Source organism: Lonchura striata, chromosome 5 (genome assembly GCF_050655825.1).
Source record: "Lonchura striata isolate lonStrDom1 chromosome 5, ASM5065582v1, whole genome shotgun sequence".
Lineage (NCBI taxonomy): Eukaryota > Metazoa > Chordata > Aves > Passeriformes > Estrildidae > Lonchura > Lonchura striata.
Window position 1 is genome coordinate 26,818,505 of NC_140707.1, and position 23,877 is coordinate 26,842,381.

At 38.8% G+C, this 23,877-nt stretch overlaps 1 protein-coding gene across 5 annotated transcripts in view; it reads right to left on the minus strand.

Moving 5' to 3' along the window:
* The window catches only part of KCNQ1 (potassium voltage-gated channel subfamily Q member 1), a 332,319-nt gene that overhangs the window by 286,437 nt on the left and 22,005 nt on the right, over window positions 1-23,877 (minus strand). For all 5 annotated transcript variants that reach the window (XM_085581509.1, XM_077784257.2, XM_085581510.1 and 2 more), the window contains exon 2: window positions 5,509-5,599. In XM_085581509.1, coding sequence (XP_085437635.1) covers window positions 5,509-5,599 — 91 coding nt within the window. The remainder of the gene's footprint in view (window positions 1-5,508; window positions 5,600-23,877) is intronic.

Genomic DNA, 23,877 nt, shown 5'->3' on the forward strand with positions numbered 1-23,877 from the left:
CCAAGCCCATGTGGAAAAACATTTCTTTATTAAGAGTTCACTTCTTCCAAAATGTATTTTTATCTAGTTCAGGACACCATCCAAGGTCAGAAGCAGCCACCCCAGGAAAACACAGCATGGGCCAATGCTGCCCTCTGCAGATTTTAAAGGGAAACTCCAGTGCCCTTCTACAAGTTCTTGATTTTTAGCACATGTCTAAACAAAACCAGCTCATCTCTCCCTTACTGGTCTTAGCATGCTTTCATTCCATATCGCCTCTTCATTCCCCCTTAAGTCAGATTTCATCTACACCAAACCAGAGCAAGAGGCTTGTCTTTAATTTTTTTTTTTTTTTTTTTTTTTTAATAAGAAAGCACCCATTTAGTGAAATTGGTTCAGCTGTCCTGGACAGACAGCCTTATTTCCACTTAAGGAGCATCTGATCTGGCTCCCTTTGACCTGCTCAGAACGGACATAAAGCAATAAAGCAGAATTTAAGCATGTTCACGCAACCTTCTGAACCAAATGAATTAAATCCTTTTAACATCACATTTACATTAAGTGCATAACTCTCTTCTGCAGGCCAGGGGAGTTGACAAGGGATTGCTTTGAGAACAGCTGGAACAAGTTAAGATCTTACTACCAGCAACATTTCAAACCAAGGCAGCAGATTTTGCAGTCTGCCAGCACAGCCCAGCCATAAACATCACAATCAGGGGCTGAAATGCAGCCAGAAACACCTGGGTGCAGATTTCTTCCAGCTACTCCTTATACAGTTGCCTCATTAAAAGAGGGGAGGGCAATTTTAATTTCTAATCATGTTTTCTGAGCCTTCAAGTCAATCACAGCTGACATTGTTTCTACAAACTAAAATGTAAAGAGGCCAACTTGGACTGAAAGCTGGGATTCTCCACTTCAGCTGTCAGTGGAGTGACAGAAAGGAAAGGCTGCAGTGAGTGACTCCCTGGACAGGTCTTTCTGCAGGTCCAACAAAGGAAAAAGATTAAAGACCATAAATCCACTAGACACATCTTTTACACCAGCTGGCCTCACTTTGGGTCAGACCAGGGGACATTGCTGAGGCTGCACACACAAATTTTTCACTTTCTCAGCTACAGTTGTCCTTCAGAGTCTGTAGACTAGATCAATCTGTAGAGCTGTCACCAGGCATTTACAGATATTAAATTCATTTAATTTTTCAAAAGGATGAAAATGCACCAATGCAGATGGCGAGTCTGCATTTTAGCCTTCTAAAGCAAGGGATATTATCAGAAAAGAAAACTGCTGGGACCCCTTTGAACTGTGTATCCTCTGTGAAGACCACCTTCAGAAGCAAAAGCTGTAGGTGTTTTCCTCTTTCTTTCTCAAAAGACCCACAAAAAGCTCCAGCAAACAAAAGCCAAGTTTTATACTCAAAACATTATATTAAAAAAGCAATATAATTTAGATTTCCTATGGGCCTAGGTACTGTGCCAGTTTCTCATTATTGCAGGAGGAATTTCAATGCCAATAAAGTAAATATTAATAAAACAATTGCCTTTTTATCTTATTTTGTCTTTTTCAAAGTTTAAATATTGTTTAATCTCTTCAGTAAAAAGTATGCTAAAGTAGAAAAGGAACTTAAAACAGAAAGCTGGAAAGAGTTTATACTTTCATCATAAAAACACAGCTTTTTCTTCTTTTTTTTTTTTTTATTTGGCAGGAATCAATATTGAAATGAGATTCCTACCAGAAAATAGCTTTTTCAGGCACACCAAATATCCCTTGGTTCAGCAGAATACTTAATCCCCTTGGATCAGGCACTTGGATTTTCTTAGATCATGCTGAGATAACAGCATTCTGCTGTGTTCTGGCACTATAAAATCCTTGCTTATGAAAATAAAAGAAAAATATGGCCTCTCTGGGAACATACATCTCTGCACTACTTTTTTTCCATAGTTTAGACATTGTAGTCTCAAAATCAATTTTTACCCTGATATACCACATTCTCTTTATGAGTCATGGCAAAAGCTCTCCCGCACCATTATTTTACAGGGCCAAGTGTACACAAGACTCTTCAAAATGATGATGCTTTCACAGCCTTGGCTCAGACTCCAGCTCACGCTGGGCAAGTGCCAGCGAGTAACTGGAGTCAAACACCCTCCGACAGCACCATCTAGTGAAAAAAAAAAAAAAAAAAGAGAAAATAAACACATGCAAATTTAAACAGTTTTCACTGCATTCTGGAAACGAACAAAAGGCCAATTCTCTCCTAATCTCCCATTACAACTGCATTTAGGTATAGCTTTCATCAAGGCTCTTTGCCTCGTGAAGTGTGGTGACAAGTAGAGAAAGATTCAGCAGCTAATTGTAAGCTTTTTGTCTAAATCTGGAACACCACTTGGAACACATATAAACTTGCCCCTGTTTATTTTTCCAATGCTAAGCTTCTGTTTTTCTTCCTTTTACGAGAAATAGAAAGGTTTTTTAATGCTTTTAAATTATTGATAGCATAACATCTTCTGTTTCATGCTGTGCTAGTGGGTGGTGATATTTTAAGACAAGCAGCTCCAGAAAAATAATCAAAGTAATATATTTTAATATTCTACAAAATAATATATTTTTATATACTACACAAAATGGGTTTTTCCACCCAGTTTCAAACTGAAAGTGTCACAACATGTAATCTCAACAACTTTTATAGCTTTTATTTTCATGTGATTGTAATATCTTGTATTATTGTATTAGTAAAGCATGAAATTCTTCTTCATGAAAAATGGCACACAGCTTCTATCTGTAACTTCAACGTGACCAGGTTCTCCGCTTTCAAAAAGACTGCCTGCTGAAATTATGCAGGTGCTCAGATCTTTTACAGGGTCAGACCCAAGTTCTTTGGCTATTTGGAGGAAATAAAGCAGTATAGCTATTAATTTTGAGTGCTTTTAATGGTCTTGTTTAATCAGTTTTCCAGTCAGGAGGAACAGATTCTGTTCTTTGCCTAATGCATATCTTCAGTGCCATGCAACTCCACTTTCATGGGGTTACTTGAGGTCTCAAACCACAAACTCTGCAGGGCCAAAGTTCCTCTATTCTCATTGCCCAGTTAAGCCCAAGCAAAAGCCATCTTCAGGATTCCCACAGTCCTAGTAGGTTGCTGGTGCTCCTTTGAGCTCTGTCTCATTTAGTATTATTTTGTCAATCAAACTGCTTGCCTTCCTTTGCTCGCCTACAATGACAATGTTGCCTACTTGAACTGTCTGGCTCCAAATAAAAATCATTACTGTCAAATAATTTTAAATCCTTCTATAGACACAGCAAAAAAAAATTAATTCCTACTGCAGAGCAGTACAAAGAGCGCTCTCCTAAGTTTTCATTTCTCCTTACAGCACCATTTGGTTTGGAAGCTTGCACTCTGTCTTTTCCAGTTTTGTGTCTTAATCCCTACATGCTGTTGTTACACTTTATTTTATTTCCTTCTTTCTATTTTGCAGTCTCTCTTCAGCCAGCCCTCTGTGATTAAATCTCCCCCTAAGAATTCAGTTACATCTACTTTTGACAACTTGTAAAAAGTAAACAAAAGTAAAACAACTTCTTTGACTTTAAGGTAGTTGAGTACCTTAAAATCAAAGAAAAATCTCTTAAGAAGTAGAAGAATAGGAAATTTCACTGGGAAGATGCCAACAGGAGTGAGATTCTGACATTTATATTAGTGTTCAAGATGCCACAGCTCCTTGGAAGTCCCACCAAAAGTGGATAGAGCAGAGAGCACATTAGCCCATCTACTGCTTTGGACAGCTGGCTCCCCATAATCCCCACAGATTTCATGAAAATTGCCACAGTTAATCCTTTCTGAAAACAATATCAGACTGTGCCAATATTGAACAAACAGACAATTGCTCATTTCCCATGAAAGCCATGCCAGTAGGATTTCAGTTTTAGAAATTAACCAGTTTTTCTCACTATGTAGAACAGGAACACAGGGACATCATTCACCGATTCCCTCCTTACTTAGAGAGGAAGATAATCCAGAACAGTACAAATACAATCCATACTGGGTATTCCACACACTGTGTGCAATCCTGAATGCTTTGCATGCACCTTACACTGCCTGGATTGCTCAGAAACAGACAACAAAGGATGAACAAACCAAAACAAGCTCCATGATTTCACAGGGTGGGGACAGAGGACAAAACCTTACTAGTTATGTTGTCGCTAGAAGTTGTTTCACTGAGACAACACACATGTCCAATATTATGATATATTGCAAAGATGGGTGAGACATTACCAGGAGTTAAATTCATCCCAGACATTGCCAAAAGTTATGGATAAAAAACCCTACTAGTTATAGAGTAAAAAACCCAAAACAAATTAAATCTGTACAAAAGAGAAAATGCCAAACCAAAAAAAAAAAAAACAAAACAAAAAAAAAAAAACAAAAAAAAAAACCCACACCAAAAAACCTGTACTGAATGCAGAAATAAATGTATGGATGCTCTTAGCTGGCACTAGCTATGTTACACCTAAGAGTTCACACATCTTACAAGTTAGGTTAAAAATAATATACAGGAATGAAAGCATTTAATACAGAAATAGTATGATTGACACTAAAGTTAATAAGCTATATTCTTATTCTTACAGCATTCATATTGGGTGTAGAACCTCAGCATATTTAATAGATAAATAGACAAAAATTCTTAGAATTGATGGGGGTCTTAAGTGAACTTTTTCATGTGAATAGTGTTAATACACCTAATGATATTACTGGAGCATTGCTACAATGCCTGTTTTAAACAAACATTTAAATTGCTAGTTAGCATTTTGTTAATAAAGTGACAGTGTTTCCAGAAGTTAAATAACCGTCATTGACCTATAAACACTAAGAAATCAATTACTTAGCATGGAGTATCTCACTAGTGAGGTACAACAAATTAATAAAAGTCTGGATGTTTAAAATCATGCCTCTCCAACCTCAACACTAAGGCTCTTCAATGAAATCTAGGCAGGCAGGACACAAATTCTCCTGAAGCATTTGCTGATACATTGTGCTGCAGCACTGCTGGACTATAACCACAGTGACTGTGTTTTCTCTGCTGAAGGGAAAGAGCATAAGACAAGTAGAGAAAGTTGTCTTAAAGTTAATGGACATGAGTTTTCCACTTTTGAAACAAAGCTGGATATGACATCAACTAAATTAAAGGACTTCCACTTACTTTTTTCCCCTGCTGTGGCCAGGTGTCTGGTCTTCAGTACGGCCCAAAAAAGTATTAACCCAAGCAATAGGAAGGATTCAGGCTTAATTAGAATAACTGTACGTGTTAGAAACGCAACATGTGTCCTCAGTATAGGCCACAGAGGGTAGCCACTTCATTTTTGGGCTACCATGACCTTTTGAATTTCTGTAGTTTGCAGACTCATTAGAGAAAAGGAGAAAAGTCTCTTGTCAATTAAACCATAAGGAACATTTTGTTTGATATGGTGTTAGCTCAGGAGATCAGAATTTTCACATTGTGTACAAACACATATCAACCACATTAATGTCCATATACATACCATCCAAAATAATGTCCCTGTAGCAAGAGCTGCATACTGCTCAATTGTAGAAAGCACGCTGAAGATAAGGCATATCAGCACAATAAGGAAGCTGCAAATGAAAAGAAATTAAATAATTAAAATAATGTAATGCAGTGTAATAACCTATAGGGAGAATAGATAATTATGCCATCACAAATCGTCTGTTTACACTGAAATGTCATTGATATTGGATTATCCCTAAACACATCTGGTAAATGTTGCATGATCCTGCTTCCTGTTGGATAGTTTATTTCTCTTCAGACACCGAGGTTTTGGGTTGGACATTATCAAATGAAACCATATGGTAACATTAGCTTTAGCCTACCTCTAAGATTTGCTGTTTCCTGGCCTCTCATGAAAAGAACATTCCTTGCTTTTTCCCATTTTGAAGACAACTCTAGCTGAATCACCATATAACCCCCAAACATGTTTCAAATATTTTCCTGATCCAAAGCCCAATAAACTGGGAAAAAAAAAATTAAAGCTAAGACAAACTTTAATAGGCTGTGCAATACTGTCTTTTATAATTTCTCCCTAAAAGACCCCTGACATTTGGCATTTGAAACACAACCTAGGTCTGATTCCACCTGCCATGGGCAGTCACCTATCCCTAAACCAGGTTGATCAGAACCCCACACAGGCTGGCCCTGAACACTTCCAGGGATGGAGCTGACACATTTGTCCTTAGGGAAGGGGTCCCGGTTTCCAACATAAGATCTGGGACAGCCAGAGAAACAGCCCAGCTGTCTGTAACCTCCCCAAAATCCTCTTCCCCCATGTGGGGAGCAAGGATGCTCAGCCCTACAGCCTGTGCCTTCAGAGCCCTTCCCTGAGCAGCTTCAGCTGTGCCACCACCCCACAGGACTGCTCACCTTCCCTACAGGAATCAAACACATGTGGGAAGAAAACCATTTCACACCCAGACTAGATGCTATCCACTACACATTAACCATAGGCAGCTTCCAGTTCCCAAAGAACTGCATGTTTCTTTTAAAAACACAGCATGAGCAATCAGCAAGATTGAAACCATCCACTTGTTAAACACAAACTTAGTTGTTAGGGCTATTTCTCACAATTCTGTTGAGACAAGTAACACCAATCCTTTGTATTCAACTGAAACTTGCTGCCAAATCCAGTAAGTAAATCACCCATCCTATTATATATCTCAAAAACAGTTAGCAATTTTTTTTTAACTAAAAAAAAAAATAAACCCACAAAAAAAGAAGTGATCTAATGAATAAAACTGAACTCAAGAGAAGTATTAAACCAGGACATAAGATTGGCATAGCTCAGCTGAAGTAATCCAGGGCCTCTACCTTTGTTCTGAGAAGTGAATACTTCTTTGGGTGAATCTTTTGAAAGACCAAGCACTCAAGAAAACAAAACTGAATTAAGGTTGATAGAAGCTACACCCCCCGCAATGATCCAAGATACAGCATATGCAAGTCCAAAGCACACACAGAAAAATGATGCCAGAATCACAGAATCATTAAGGTTGGGAAAGACCTCTCAGACCAAGCCTGACCTTTGAGATTATCAAGTCCAGCCTTTGAGATTGTGCTACCAAATAGTGGAGATAAAGTTTGTAGCTAATTAGGCACAAAAATCAAATAGATAATGAAATTAATAGGATAGAGATTATCACATATCAATACAAGTACCCATATAAAAATATACTTTATCTAAGTAAAATATAAGTATGTGAGTGTTTGATTCATCTCTAGACTCTTCTTGCTTTACCCTGTATCTCTGCCTTTGGGCATTCTCAAGCACAAGTAAGCTGTGCAGACAAAGCAAGAGAATGCAAAGGTGAGTCAGTAATTTGAAACATAACATAAATGTTCCCTAATTATCCAGCCCTTCTGTTTGCAATATTCTCACAACTGCATAAGAACAACACACATGACCATGTGAAAATAAATGGGGTCAGTTGCACAGACAGCTGAGGATCTCTGGATTCAAAGTCCAATACACTTGGACCAATATTCTGTACTAATATAGAATCAGCAGTTCAAAGCAAACAATGAGTTCCAAGGGATGAGCAGTACCAATTCACATTTACTATATCCCTTAACAGCATCAGACATCATATAATTTTCAACTCAGCCAGCACATGAAACCACAAGGGGGCAACCAAAGACTATCCCGTTTCTGTCCCTTCCCTAAACAAACACAAACCTTAATAAGCATTGAAGTTGAAAGTTAATGTCCCGAATTGACAAGAAGATAAACTTAGGGTCAATTGTTTGCCAAATCTTTTTGCTTGTTTCTATTGGAGAAATTGATGGCTGAGGTAAGAACTGCATCAAGTGCCACTCATTCCACTACCTACCTATTTTATGGGTTTTCAAACACATGGACCCATTTCAGTCTTACTAATTTTGTTTTTCACCCCCAGAAAAGTTCTTACAATTCACTGCTGCACTCTTTCCAGGCTGATGCATGAAACACCTTCATAACCACAAAAACACATTATGCCAAGCAAAACAAAGATGTTTGGTCAGGTACTGCTGCTTCACCTCTGTTCCTTTGGCATGGCAGAGACGACACCCACAAGGTGCCAGTGCAGCACCACAGCTGAGCTGCTCCCCCTGTTACACTGGCATTGCTATTTTGCTCAGATCAATTGCACATCAGGAACAGAAGGTGCAAAATTAAGTCATTAAACAAATATACATGGTGTCCTCCTCCTGTGGCATGAGCCTACTGTTTGTTGCCTTGCAAAACTCAGCTTTGTTTTTGTTTGGTATTAGTGGCTCCCTTCTCCACCTCTGAAGTATAAGAAGGGAGTGAGGCATCAGTAAAATAGAAAATGGGAAGTTTGGCAGCTTTTTCCTTTCTCTTTTTTGACAGTTATCTCTTCTTTCTTCAGTCAAAAGTGGAGCACAGATCCCCAGTTACTGCCTAGGCAGCAGGCAAGTCCACAGGAGTGGACAACAGTTGCAGGGACAGACTCTGCCTCAAACTTGAATTTGCTTATGCAAAAATCATCCTGGAGCAATTTAAGTGGCCAGCCTCAGGAGAGCAAACATTACAATTTTCACAAAATAACCTTATCACTCTTACTATCACTTTACTGAGATTTAAAAAAAAAAAAAATCACAACAAAAAAACCTTGTCTTGATACAGATGCAAACTCTTCATTGAACCAGTAAGTATCAGGGAGACCAATGGGCAATTGACTCCACTCTGGTATAGTTTTTTTAATATGCATTTTTCCTCTAAAGGAAAGATAGCCAGCAAACACTGGAATTTCCTAAACTCTAGCACTCTAGCAGTCAGACAGGGCCTCATCTTTTGCAGAGCATGAGTCTTTTATCTCCTGAAACTCATTGCTTGTTTCTTGTTTACCCTCTATGCGCAAATGTGACCATCTTCAAGAAAGGAAGCAGAATGAGTTCAGGCTCTCCTCAGCTCTGATCTCACTCTGTGATTGTGGGGCTAAGCAAGCAACAGAGATGAGGAGATAGCCTGTGAAATTTTTCATGTTTCCCTTCCAGGTTAGAAAGTGGCATCTGCTTGCCTGTAGATAAGTCACATCTACTGCATCAGTAGATGCATGCAAAAATGCTCAGCTTGGTGGTTTAAGTCATATCTAACAGTGCTATGTTTGTTTTTTTTTAACCAAGAATCTTGCCAGTGGGTGATCAACTCTGTACTTCCTGCTGTGGAACCACAACACCACTGTTAAAGCAGTGTGGACATTACAAAGCAGATGTTTTCCTTCATGGACTCAGTTCTTGGTGGACCAGTACAAGGAGACCCGTGCCCTCTCAGACAGCACTATTTTACTCAAAGCCAGTTTCTCTGGTTGTCTTTTCAACTCGGTTTTCCCAGGCAGCTGCACCCTGGTGGAGCCAGAGCCAGAGGTGGAGCTCTCTGTGTGCATGAAACAGCAGCAGGGGCAGCACTGCAGCCACACCTGGAGCTCCCTTACATCCTGAGCCTGGAGCTGGGACGTGTCCATGCCACACCACCTCTGGAGAGAAGAGCACCAACACAGCCACTGCTGTATAGAGAGCTACAGGAGGCAGTGTCTGCACAGGTGTGCTCACGTGGGCTAACATTTAATAAATGAGTTTTGTCTTGTTTCATTGTGTCAGTCGGACAATTTAAGTGATTTTTTTGTCTTGAACAGGTTTGAGAAACTAGAGCATTTCCACAAAAGAATCATTCAGCCAGCAAGGGAACATGGCCAGCCAGCATATGTGTTGTAACAAAAGATAGGAAATATATTAAGAGCTAAAGGTAGATTTAATGTTTTATGACTGTTTTACGATATATTTTGACTTACAGACAGACCTATGGCTTTTTCCCTGACCTCAGTGTCAACTGCAGGAACTTGACACATTACAGGTACTGTGCAGCCTTCAGCCCTGAACTGCTGAGTTTTTTCTATATTTAACTATGATTTTTGAACATTAGCATGTCTTTTTTGTGGCTTGCGACAATGTGTAGAATGATCAAAGGAACAATAAACTACTTACTGAGAGATAACAATGCTAATTTAGTGAATGTCACAGGTAGGAGAACTGATAAAAGGTTTATAAAATATGTCCAGTGATATGACCAGGAACATTTGAAAAAACAGTGCATGAGACATGCTGGAAGTACTTAGTCACCAGATTAATAGAGTCTCATGTGCATGCTGTTATCATCAAAACCAGCACTAAAATGTGGGTAGATTTCATTCCTTCTTGGAGTGTTTCTTACATATCCACAGTATGTAAGTTTCCATAAACCAGGAAAAGGTTGTCCTTAGCCATAAACTGAGACCTTAAATACATTTAATAGATAGGAACATGCAAAGTTCAGCTCAATTTATACCAACCTGAGCTCTAACCATCCAGGAAGACAGTTTTTCCTTGTTCAATCTCACAAGCTGCCTTAAGTCCAGTTTTTCTAACCATTTTTATTCATTACAGCTATCCGTCTTGAAGATATCCAACTATTGGTACATATAGGGAATATTATTTTAGCTGGTAACTGCCAGCTAAAAAGAAGTTACCAGCATCTGTGCTTTTTTCTGCTTGGCATGAGGTCAAGGGCTAGGTGTCTACTGGAGAAAAACAACTGTAACTAAAAAAGAAATATTCTGAGAAAAAAGAAAAAATTCTTTAGTCTGTTTCTATGTACTTAACATTCTACCTAAGCCCCCTTCTTGAATCTGTCTGCCCTTATTTTTACACAACTAGATTGTCTTTCTTTGAATGCACAGCTCTGTTCAGCCACATACATGATCATTCATCTATCCTGTAACTCAAGTGTGGTTTTGTTTTGTTGGATTTTGTTAATTTGTGGATTTTTTTACGGAGTAGGTAACTTTTTTTTTTGCCATTAACTTCTAATTGTGACACGTTTCTTAAGTAAACAATGCAATTTAAAGTTTAACCTCCTCTAAGTATAAAACTTTACAAGAATTGGAAGGATGACATTGAGAATGAACAACATGAGTATGCAGATTAAACTTGGGCAGATTCTTATCTCAATAATCATAATTTGGAAACTATAATGCTCCTGCATATCTAGCTCACGATAGTTCATTAAAACATATGACAGTATCAGTATTTCATCTTTCATCCCCATGGCTAATACTTGCTGATACTTTTCAGACTATGCACTAAAAGGTCAGCGGTATCAGAAAATGACATTTTCATGCAGAATTCCAAGTTACACATACCATCATTGCAGTGTGGATTTAGATAGACAACTTCAGGTAAGTGACACACTGAAGATTATCTCATTTTGTCATATATTCTGCTGCATTCCATGCCAGCAAAGTAACTCCTTCCTTAATTTACATCAGAAAAATCCTTATGAAAATCTTCACCAGGCTTTTACTACTACAAGTCAACATAAATCTCTGACCTCACACAGTATCACAGTCATTTCCACAGTACAAACAAGAAAACATTCAGAACTAACCCATATCAAATAATTTCTTACTGCAGCAGGGCACCAGGTTTTTGTTCTTTCACTCAATGTATTTTGAGACTGCTTGAGGGAAAAAAAAAATCTAAGAAAAGGTAAAAGAAGGGGAACAGGTAAAAACTTGTAAAATAAAGGAAGAAAGAAGTCTATGAACATAAACAGCATTGCTATGAATCCAATACAGGATGGCAATTTATGAGATCATCAAGGTATAGTGTCAAGTACAAATACCAACCAGTGCTCCTAAAGCTGAGAAGCCCAGGGATTATTTTTTTTAAAAGAAGCAGGATTTCGCAAAGCAGAGAAAACTTTCATCCTTAATGAAAGTCATGCAAGTAAATACCCCATATGTGTAGGCCTTATGCTGAACCCTTTAGCAAGTCTGAACTGAATAGTTGAAGAACACTAACTCTGTCAGGACTATGAGAACACAGTGCCAGGCTACTTAGGGAAAGCTAAATAAGCATTTAATTATCCAGCTGGTGGACACCAGAGGTCCTCCATCACTTATTCAATTAACAAAAAAAAAAAAAAATATCTCTAAGTGAATGGTCTGGTGAAAGTACATGGTAGAAAGAACGAGCTCTGTACTCAATTCTTCTTTGCCCATACCTTAAGCCAACTTTAACACTCCTAATTAGGCACTAATTTTATAAACTGCAGTAGCTGTTAATGCATTAGCATGAAAAAGCGAAAAATCACTGTAGTAAGGAATTAAGAGGCCAGCAACCTACACAAACCATACCTGAAGATGAAGCAAGTTTAAAAAAGAATAAATACATAGAAAGTACTTTAGTGCTGATAATAAAAAAAATAAAATTAAAAAAATGTTTAAAAAGTAGGGTTTTAAGTCTCTGGCCATGCAGGCTCTTTGCATGATGTTCCTCTAAGGATTTGTCATCTCTTCTTCTGTTTTGTTTTTGAGGCAGGGGAAGGAAGGAGGGGTACAGCCCCTCCCCATCTTCCAGCCTCTCTGTGGCAGGAGGATGCCCAGCAGAAGAGGAGGTACACTCACATTCAAGCAGAGGAGCACAACTCCCTCCAGGAACTGGCTACAGCAGTTTCCTGCCCAACATGCTTCCTCTCTGTTATGTCCAACACAGGTCAAGCCTGTAGACAGCTCACTGTTCTCAGCTGTCCCTTACCATCAAAATCCCCTCAACAAAGTGCAAATGCTCTGTTTGTCTTAGCTTAGCTCTATCAGATGGAGCTTCCTGTTAATATGTATTTGTTCCAACTCCTAAGGAAAAGTAGAGTTGGTGCTTCCTGAAGGAAACAATGGCATAATTTTTAACCAGCTCCATGACTCCTTGTCAAAGAAATGCTGTCTTCTGGCTCCCGTGTAGGAAAGCAGATTTATTGCACAAGAGAACTCACATACAATGCAGGATAGTCTGATACTAGGAAAAATAGGTTTACTATACAGCTACACAGGCAAGGCTTCTATCACACTTACCTGGCTCTTCTGGGAGGTTAGAGTCTGTAAAAATGATTTAAATTACAGGCAGCGTACCAAAACACATAGCACACAATGAATCAAAAGTCATTTAGGATACAGCACCAGAATTATTGCAGGAAAGGCCTGTAAGGTCTTGCCAAGGGTATGATTGCAGTAGAAATGCAAACCAGACGTCAAGATGCTTCAAGAGGAAAGGTTAGCTACTCACAAAAAGCAATGTTATTGCATCCTGCAAGGAGGTATGGGTTCCTTTGAGAACAGGCATGGATTAACAGGGAAAAGGTGATAGGTACTGAGTAAGAAAGTGGAAAATGAATATGCTACATTTAAAACAAGTGCATGACCAAGAGATGTGGACTGCAGAAAATTTATCAGTCCTCCCCACATAGTTCACAAGCTTCCAATTTGCTTCATCATTAACATGAAACCCCAACACAGCAACACAACAGTCATGAAGGGGTGAGTTTGCATGTGCAGTAAGAGCATCACCCAACACTAGAAATCAAGAGAGTTTTTGCAGTTTTCTTTACATCAGGCTTAACCAGGGAAAAACGTGTCATTTTTTTTTATCAGCCAGTTCTGGAGACGCTTTCTTTTAACAGAGGAGCAGAAAAACATTCTAGAAACTGAGTGTCACAATACAAGTAGAACTGGTTTTGCAGTTGGAGTTTTATACAGCTGGTCTAAGCACTCACTACATCACTATCCCACTTTTCTTGTAACAGTGGGTTTAAGGCAGCAGAATTTAAATTATTTAGTATCCAAACATTAAAAGAAAATTACTAAAAGTTCTTGGACTATAAAATGCATCTTCTGAAAAATTGCCAAGAATAGACTATTCCTCTGCTATGCTGTTTTCAAACCTCAATTACTCTTTCTAAACAAAATAGTCTTTTTTTAAAATAAATAATTTTAATAATTACTTTCCTTAAATACGTAATATTTCTTTAAACAAGTAGCAATATTTACTCCCAATAGTTTCTCTTGTTTGGGCTAGCTGAACACTATTCTCTGGCTTCATCTGACAAAGTAATTCAAGAGCTCTATGTATTACCTGGCTTTCTGGTTGTTGGTTTTTTTTTTTTTCCTTTCATTTCAGAAGCACTGCTACAAATCACTTTGCCTTCCCCATTAAAGATCAGAAAACATTGTATCATGACTTTTAGAGCATGTGCATCTTATAATACTGCAGAAAACTGGACTTGGTCAACTTTTTAGCTCATAGACTTCTTCCTTAGGGAGCAACTTCTGGATACTGAAGGTAGCCAAGTAAGTATCCTGACCCAAAGAAGCAAAACAAGGCATTAAAAAGGCAATATTGCCTCCACACCAAAGGAAAAAGACATTATGCAGCATTACACAGCTGACGTAGTAGTGCACAAAGAGTTGGAGGCTAATTGTGTAGCAACTGAATAAGGGCTATGGCTCTAAATATTCCATAAAGAAATACCCACATTTCTAGCTCTCTAAAAACTCCTCCATGACAGGAAAGCAATATTGGTATTTTTGACAGCATCCTTAGTTCTTCAGTTGTGAATAGAATGAAATAGTGAAAGGGACTAAAAAGCAAACCAAGATAGATAAATATACAAATGGGGAAGAAGTTCCCATACCTTGAACTACGGACCTGGACAGATAATGTGATTTAATGCAAATGCCACAAAAGTGATACCAGACCTGAGCAACTGGCCTACCTCCTCTCTTGGTCCCCCCAAAATTACTTTTCAAGCTCCCTTCTGCTAAAATCAGTGTGTCTGAAAGGCACTTTCATCAGTGCTGGCAAGTAAGACGAAGACCGTGAGAAAGATCTGAAGCTGGCATAAGTGCTCTCACCAGGGTTTCCATTATGACCCTCTGCTTTAATTATTTAAAGGTATAGTTGACAGATGCTTTCACAGAAATCAGCTTTGTCATCGTCCCTCAAGCTTTTCCACATTCAGCTCATGGCTGCATTTTCTAGGGGCGCTGGGGGCAGAAACAAGGCAGGCACCCTTCATATATTACAGCCTAGAAACAAGGAAGAGAAACTGCATGACAGGTTAACATTCCCAAGGTGAAAGCAGAGGAATTCAGCAAACAGAGGTATTTCCATTTCCAGGGGAGAGAAAGTATTTGCTGAGGGAAAGAGGTGACGCTTGAAAGCTATGGCAACTTGACTTCTTAGTTTGCTTTAAGCATGATGGAAAGTTCAAGTGTCCCTGGAAGAAAAGAATGAAGAGTCCAGAAAGCCACAGGCAGCTTTTAATTTTATGGTGAGAGAGCCTTTCTGTAAATACAAAAATCTCTCTAAATATATGCCATGAAATACAGGAATGCTTAATCCTCTATTTCTTAAAAAAAGCCTATACAGATTGAATTTCCAAACTGAAATCCACACTATGCTTAAAGAGCTTCAGCTTTGTGCCCTCACCACATAATAGACAGTTTTCAGGCTGAAAATTATGAGGATAATTATTTCAATTATTCCAGCAGTCAAGTTGGCTGTTAGTGGAAATTCTAATTGTTTATCACAAGGCTAAAAGTTCTGCTGTATCATTTGAACTCACCTGCCCTGAATTAAACAAGGTAATGTTAAGAGAAAATGGCTCAAGAAAGTTATAATCAGTTTTGAAGGCCTGCATCCAAGAGGCATTTCAAGGTGGCTTAGTGTCCAAAACCCTTCTGTTTCAAAATGTGACTTCAAACTTAAGCACTCAACAAGCAAAGAAGCTCCTTGTAAGAGAAGTTAAGATGAAGCCATGAAATATGTTAGATGCTTCAAACCTTACAGGACAGCTCCTAATTAGGAATACAGTGGATCTATGTAACATTAAAAAAAAGTAATCAACTATCAATTGGATAACCAACTCTGCTGTGGGTAACAGCTGCCAGATGTGTGCTTTACTTTTCACCTGCTCATATGCTTCCAACTCCAAAAGCCTGGGAATAGTCTTTTGATGCTGTGGGGAAAAGAAATCCTATTTATCTTGTAGTGAAATCTCGGATTCTGTCAGGTAACTTCCAGAACAAGGATTTATTGGTGAAAAAGACTTGAGAGATGGTAACATTTTGTGGCACAACTGAAGGCCACAGCCTTTGCACGGGAAAGGTACCTTAGTACCATAATTCGGGTATATAATTGCAGGACAGCATGAGGAAGCAAAATTCTGGTGCCTGAGAGCACACCCAGTGTGCTATTCCAGTGTTAATACAGACATAAAATTATTTATGTTACAGCTCTTACTGGGGCATTCAAACTATATGTAGCAAGTGCTTGCTAACAGCATGCAATACATTTCTGAAAACAGTGATAGAAGTCAGAAAGAGGCAGAACAATTGTTTTGCACATTGACTTGAATAATAAATGAAATTCCAGTTGTTAACATTGCAAGGCCCAACATTATATGTAAAAGCTTGAATATTAAGTAGTTGCAGTTACAAAGAGGAAAGCATGAATTATATCTCCAACACTGAGATATCAAAAATATTAAATTACACAAATTTAGTAATCAAAAGAATTCTAGAATCCTAACTCCTTTAGGCTTTATAAATAGCAGAAAAATTTAGGCCATTAAACCATAATACATATATTTTCTGCAGATCCTTTTCTAAACTGCCAATATTTCAATGTGTGTATTTAGTTTTACATGTGGAGCTGTACAATGACTAATAATAAATATAAGTTTGCAACACAAAGCTAAGTACAAGGGAGCAAGACTTTATGAGAAGCAGACCTGGAAGGGTTCTCTTCTGGAAGTCACCATTTCATGGCTAAACTACCATAAGAAATATCAAATTATGACTTTCTGTCAAAGTTTAGAGCCCTTGAGATTAAGCTGCCATTTCAAGTGTACGTTTAGAATGTGCCTAAAACGTATTGATATGATCTGCCAACATATTAACAGCATCCATCCGAGTAACACACGACCTCATGGCAAAACTATGCTCCAAGACACTACTCTGGGCCCTGAACCACCAGTCATTTTAAAGGAGTATTAACAATCTTCCAGCAGCATCCAAAACCCTAAGGGAACACGGGGTCAAGTTCAGCCACCTCTGTGACACTGCAATAATTGTGATTAAATGTCATTCCACACACACAGCTGGCTGCCAACCGTGATGTTCAATAAGAAATTCTCTGGCAGTCATTTGTTTCTTGGGGTCTACTAATTCCAGGAGATGATTTTTCAGTCAATTGCTTAGATTCCTGTAGATCCTGGTAGCTCTGCACAGAGAGAGAAAAGGCAGAGCTGAAAGATGCAAGAGAAACACCACAGAACCACCCACAAAGAATACTGAATTTTCTGATTTGCTTTTTAAAACAGAAGGATTTATACGGTTATAACAAATCTATTAAAAGCAGCCTAAAATTTTGAAGGCACTTCTAAAAGTTCATCATAATTAAACCATTACATTTCCCATGCATCAAATAATCCATAAAATCCTTCAATGTAAGGAACAGATTTGCAGGTGTGTTCTTCATCCAGGAACACAGCCATTATTCTTTTGAATAAATTTTTAATTTAAAGCATTGATCCCTTTTGAACATGTAGTTCAAGTTACAGATACTAATTGTTTCTGACCAATCAATCCCTAGTGAATTTATTAACAACAAAGTTAGTCAGGTGGAAGATTCAGGATCCTTATTCTATGTTAACTGAAAAATTTCACAATAACTAAAAACAGGCAAGAATTGTCATATCAATGATGTACTAATCACCTTGCAAGTCACAAGACAAATTAAAGAAAATGACAAAAGACAAAAAATAGTTTACCTCCCTTTTGAAACTGCAGCTTTAAAGAAATATTTACTTCTTATTTCCAAACTATTCTAAAAACAGGCTTGCACAGATTAAAACACAACTTCATTTTTATTGGAATTTTTTTCAGAACAGGCTAAGTCCTATGGAGTTCAGAATTTCAGGTCTGACCATTAAGACTTTTTATTTTAAACATTTTTTAAAAAGCTTGATTTCCTTGTAGTCCTCAGAATTAATTGGAGACAGAGGGGATCGGGGGAGGGTCACTGTTTATCAATGTTAAAACCCAATCTGCAATGATCAATATTGTTTTTAAAGATGCAAAGCACTTCAAAAGCTACAGAAGACTGAGGAACACCAAAGTCATCAGTGCAGCACAAGCCTGAAGGACACAGTTTGATTAGAGGCATTATTGAAATGGCACCTGTGCCATTGGAAAATACTTTTCTCTGCAGTTTCACCTTCGTCAGTACAAACAAAAGCATTGTTCTACTTGGAGAGTCTTTGGCAGCAGAATGGGGAAAATAACAAAGTATCTCTAATGTGCATAGGACATAACATTTGTTTCATAATCTGATGGAACAAATTAATTTCTTGACCAGCTGACAGGATACTCTTAATTAAAAGGGGGGAAAAAATGTGTGGAAGGGAGCTTTCTTAATCTGTGTTCTCCATTTTTCCTTCTCCAAGGAATTGCTGGGCTGATTCCTGCTCCACACAGTTGTGTGGGACTTTCACCTGAAGCAACCCTGAATGTCAGAAACTCAGAACCAGTGAAATTCTCTTGCTTTTCTGTTTCTTCTATATTGTTTATATTTTTTAATGTTTCTTAGATAAATACAGCAGATGGTGACAGCCATTTTGACTATCTGCTGCTCAAAGGGCCACAAGCATGAAAGAAATAAGTAAGGAAAAAATAAAAACCAAGGTGGCTTTCCCATAAAACAATCTTTTTGAAAAGGTAATTAGCACTACTGGTCTCAAATAAAAACATTTTTAATGGATCTAAGGGCAACTAATTTATAAACCAAATGTTTTCCAGATTTCTTTTTATATACTGTTTCTCATTGCTCAACAAATACCAAAATAAGTCATGTTACTCTGAGATATCTTCATCAATTCTTAATTGGGAAGAAGGATGCAATTACACATCATCCATCTCTGACACAGACTTCTGGGAGAACAGTATTTTAAATTTAAAAAAATATCATTTTTAGTATGACTCTGGCTCCAGACCTACATTTAAGCTCCAGAAAGTCTAGTATTGCAGATCCATAAGAATTGGGGCACACCAGCAAAAACAGTATTTGTGTTTGAGCACCAAGCTCCCTCATAATACAGACTTCAACACAAAAATCAAAACCAAAAGAAACCAAACAAAAATTCCCAGAATAATCCTGAACAGTGAGAAGCTTCTTTATCTGAAACAACAATCCCTGAAATTTTAGAAGTGATCTATGGGGCTTTTGTTCTTTGCTCAAGTTGGCAGACATGTTTCTCATTCACCTCAGCCACTTAAGCATAAGTTAAAATAATATTATCACACCCACAAACAGACAGTTCCAGAAATAGGCTTCTATTTAACCAATTGGAATTCTCTGTTTGAAAAGTTTTGTGGTTGTTTTTTGGGTTTTTTTTTCCTGAGACTGACTCCTTTACCTACAAGTAAATTGTCAGATTAATTGCTGCTGCTCCCTACCATGGTTAAGACACAGGAGGCCAGGAGCAGTCTGGGGTTGGAAAGTGCCTCAAGTCAGGCGTTCATAAGAGTCAGGGGAGAAAAGAGTTTCACTGGAGGAACACATGATTCCTGTCTGGAGAGAAACAGGTGTGGGAGAGTCGAGGCTCCTGGGGGAAAACTCCAGCAGGTGGCCCCAAAGCAACAGTGAGGCTCAGCACAGCCCCAGTTAGGGCTGCTGGTACTGATGCATTTGAGAATGCACAGGTGTTTTATTAAAGTGAGTGAAAGCTTTATTTAATTTTGTTAGCTAAGAACGTAAACCTACGTTCTACATAGCTAACAAAACAACTGCTACGAAACTAAACCTACACGAAATTACATCTGCTCAAAAGTTGTGATCACTTAAATGGACATTTATTTTTTAAAGTTAATTTTTTCCAAGGACAGTGTTTCTATTTCTTATGGTTACAGAGCTGCACATCTTTTCAAAAGCTTCTTCCATTGTGATTAAAAAAACTTCAAATCACTGTAGAATGTATTTTAGGCAGATATTTCCAGTGTATTTTAGGAAGACATTTCCCATTAACAGAAGCCACAGGGTAGAGCACATATTTCATTACATGTCATTATTCACACACTTCCAAAATTAGTTGTGTCAAAGTTCTTTTAAGAAACTTAGGCATGATTTCCCATACAAGAACATTAAAAAAGCACATGCTCAAAAAGCAACACATTCTGGTTAAAAGCTACTGCATTCTGAAATGGCACTTTCAGGCCTCACATCCAAGTGTCTGCCTTAAATCTGTCCCTTCGGAAAATGTTTCACTGTCACAGCTGAAAAATAAAACTGGCCTTCCTCCATATGCAGGAAGGTATGCTTTGACCCAAGAAGGTGTGCTGATTAATGAACTTGCTGCCTAACAATAAAGAGATAAAAAGAAATAAGACTAACTTTTCAATTTTTATTTTTTTTAAGTTGAGACAACAGGATATCAGATCAGATCACAGAAGCCCCGAATGGCCCAGGCTGGAAGAGACCTTAAAGATCAACCAGTTCCAAACCCCTGCCATAGGCAGGGATACCTTCCACTAGAAGGTTGCTTAGGGCCCCATCCAACCTTGCCTTGAACACTGCCAGGGATGGGCCATCCATAAGTTCTCTGGGAACAAGTTTTAAAGAAATTCAGTAGTACCTAGTTCTCTTAATCTGCTTTTTCCTTAAATTCCACCACTTTCTTATTCGCCAGTTATGAACTTATCATGCATAAAGTTTGAGACTTCAAAAATATGTTATTAACCAAGAAATTAAAATTCTGCATAACATCTACCCCAATATTCTTTCTGATCTCTCATAGTTCCCTTCCTCTTCCAGACTGACCTTTACTGAAAGCATACTGCATGATATGCATTGCAAGTCTGCAGGCACAAAGCACATGCTTTGGTCAGGTTAACACTGAAAAAGAAAAAAAGGAAGTGGACACCAGCTACTTTTTACTTCCTAAGTACATGCAAATTTCCACTGTAGTGACCCATGGAGCAATTATAGTCTTCACCTGCCAGCAAAAAAACTGAGCTGCGGAGAGATTAACTTACTTGTACAAGGTCATACAGCACATGTGATGCAGAGCTGAAGATGGATCCCAAAGGATCTGGCTTTCAAGAGTGAGTTTCACACAGCTGGGCCAGCTCTCTGCACTGAAGAAGCCAGCAGGCAAGGGGACAGCAGCCTCATGTAAGCCACACTGGGCAAAGACAGAAGTCAGCACCTCCGAGCCATTCCCCAGTTCCAGCAGAGCCACAACCAAGCCTCAGCACAGACACTGCAGATGTCAGAGCAGAAGGGACAGAGCTGCTGCATCCCAACAAATCCAGCACATCCACAGCTTGCTGGCCACTTCCCCTGGTGCCCAATGCAGAGCACCCAGCTGGTCAGCCAAGAGAAAGGCCTGAAAAAATGGGACCACCCTCAAGAAAGACACTGACCCAATCCATATGCATCCCTGCATCTCCTGTCTTCTGAGGAAGGCTCCACATGGGGAGAGCCACCCCTCCATCCCCCACCTTGGCAAAGGGGAGACATCCTGCCTGAGGAGCAGGGCCACGGAGGATGTGGGACAAACACTGAAACTGCTTTGGCCATGCCAAAGGTCCTCACCCTCATTTCTAACATCCATCTTTCCTGCCATGATAAACTATGGAGCTGCTTAAATAGCAGGAAATTTGCATCTTCTTGAGGAGGCTTACAGAAGAGTCACTTCTAAGCATGAAAAAAAAAAAAAAAAGTAGAAGTTGATAAGAGTCCCTTAAAGTTTGATTTATGACACTGAGAAAATTATACAGAGTGGGTAAGCTGAAGGCCTTTAAAACTGAAGTCATCTACCTTATTTATACCTGAGAGCAACTGAAGGGGGAGACCACTGTTAATGATAATAGAAAAAGGCCAAAATCATCCCATAAAAAAACAAAACACCAAAAACACAACAAAAAAAATCAAAAAAACCCCTCCAAAAATCCAAAACACAACCAAGGAAAAAAGTGCTTTATAGCAGCAGCATGTATGTTTACAAGCAGAGCAAGGCTGCATTTATCAAAGATAAAACAAAGCAGTACTTCAAATACAAGATGGTAATAACTTTTCTTAGTTTCATGTGCCAAAAGGAATCCAGAACCCTCTATAGTTCCTTGCATCTTATACCAGAAAAGTAAGAATCAGTGTTGAAGATAAAACCCCATGTAACAATATAGAGCATTAGGGAAGATCAGTGTTTCCTATCAGAGACAAGTGTGTAGCACTGTAGCCAGGTGATTATTTTCTTTATAAATACATTGAGATTTAGCTAACAAAGGGTTGAAATGCACCATTCTCCGAAGAAGCTGTTTCTGTTCCATTAACTTCCCAAATACCAAGGGGGTATTAATTGTGCATACAATTTTGCACACAAGCCCATTGTTTGATTCAGGATTTTGTATAAGCAGACATCTCTACTTACACATAGGTGAGGATTCTCAGCCACTGCAGTGGGCACAGACACAGACCCCTTTGCACCACTCTGTTTTACCAACAAGACAAGTCTTCACAGGAGCATTCTAGACTGAGATAAATTAATTATTAGCTATCCTAAGGCAGCTAACCTCTGCTGAGGCTTCATTTGCTTCTTACAAACCCGTGTGAACTTTCAAATGTTATGATGGGCAAACCTTCAGTATTTCTTTCTGGCCTTGTTAACATTGAACAAGATGTGGAAGTTGGCAATAAGGAAATGAGCACTGAAGCAGTGATCAAGCCCAAAGACATCCAAGTGCCAAGACCTTCAGAGCCATATCAGGTACACAAAAAATCAAGTGAGTGTGAAATACCAAAGGTGTCTTTTATTAAAGGACGGGAAGATCTGGATTTCCAATTTTATATTGGAGGAAGGGAAACAAAGGAGAAAATCTAAAGCTGTGACTACCACCTTTCATCCAAAGCATTACAAATACAGATTCACAGGTATTACTGCACATCATACAAAGGGAAAAGAATGACTTGCAGTCATTTCAGTGTAAGATAATACAACACTCTACCACATCATGTAGCACCAGTACAGAACAATTAGCCACTGCCTTCTCATCACTCAGAGTGAAGCTTAAAGCTAAATTTGTTACATGTTTAAGGATGTAACAAAGCTAAATTTGTTACGTGTTTAAGGATAGAAGAAAAGCAGGATTATAAAGTTTATCCATGCCAATTGTTCCATCAAAAATTAAGCTCTATAGGAAATTACTGCATACCTCTAAATTTATGTTAAAATTTACAGATCCGTGTCCCAAGTCAAAACTTCTCTTTTCTTAGCTACATACCTCTGGTCTTAGAAGGTGAAAGACACTTTGCTTTGAGGAATTGCACAGAGTCTTAATGGGAAACCACAGCACAACTACATGCAGGCACACACTTCCTTTAGAAACTGTGGGATTATTTTATTCTCTGAAATCACATAACATTCTTCAAGTTTTACTTCTTGTGGTCCATCATCCACATCATGACATCACCCTCGACACCCTAGATATCAGCAGCCTTGGCACCTAGACAGGGTCAGGACAGGAGACAGCTTGTGAACACCAGGAGCCATAGGCTTCCAAAACTTGGCTGGAGCTGGCACCTGGATGCAATGCCAAGGGCATCCAGAAGAGCTTCTGCTACTACATCAGCAGCAAAAGACTAAAAAAGGGAAACACAGGCTTATTGCTCAATGGAGTGGGGATTGGATGGCATAGAGACACACAAGCCAATGCACCCAATGCCCTCTGCCTCAGACTCTGCCCTGACTTCTGTGCTTGGATGCAAGGCTCAAGGGGGAGATACATGACCAGGAAGAAAACCAGATTGGAGTTAGGGATGACTTGAAAGAACTCATCCAATACCAGGACATGGGACCAGAGCCATTGTGTCTGAGGGTCCTGAGAGAGATGGTCTATGTGACTGACTTGTCACTCAGGTAAAGAGTCCCCCTGACAGCTGAAAAATATAAAAGTCACACCCATCTTCAAAACAGCCAAAA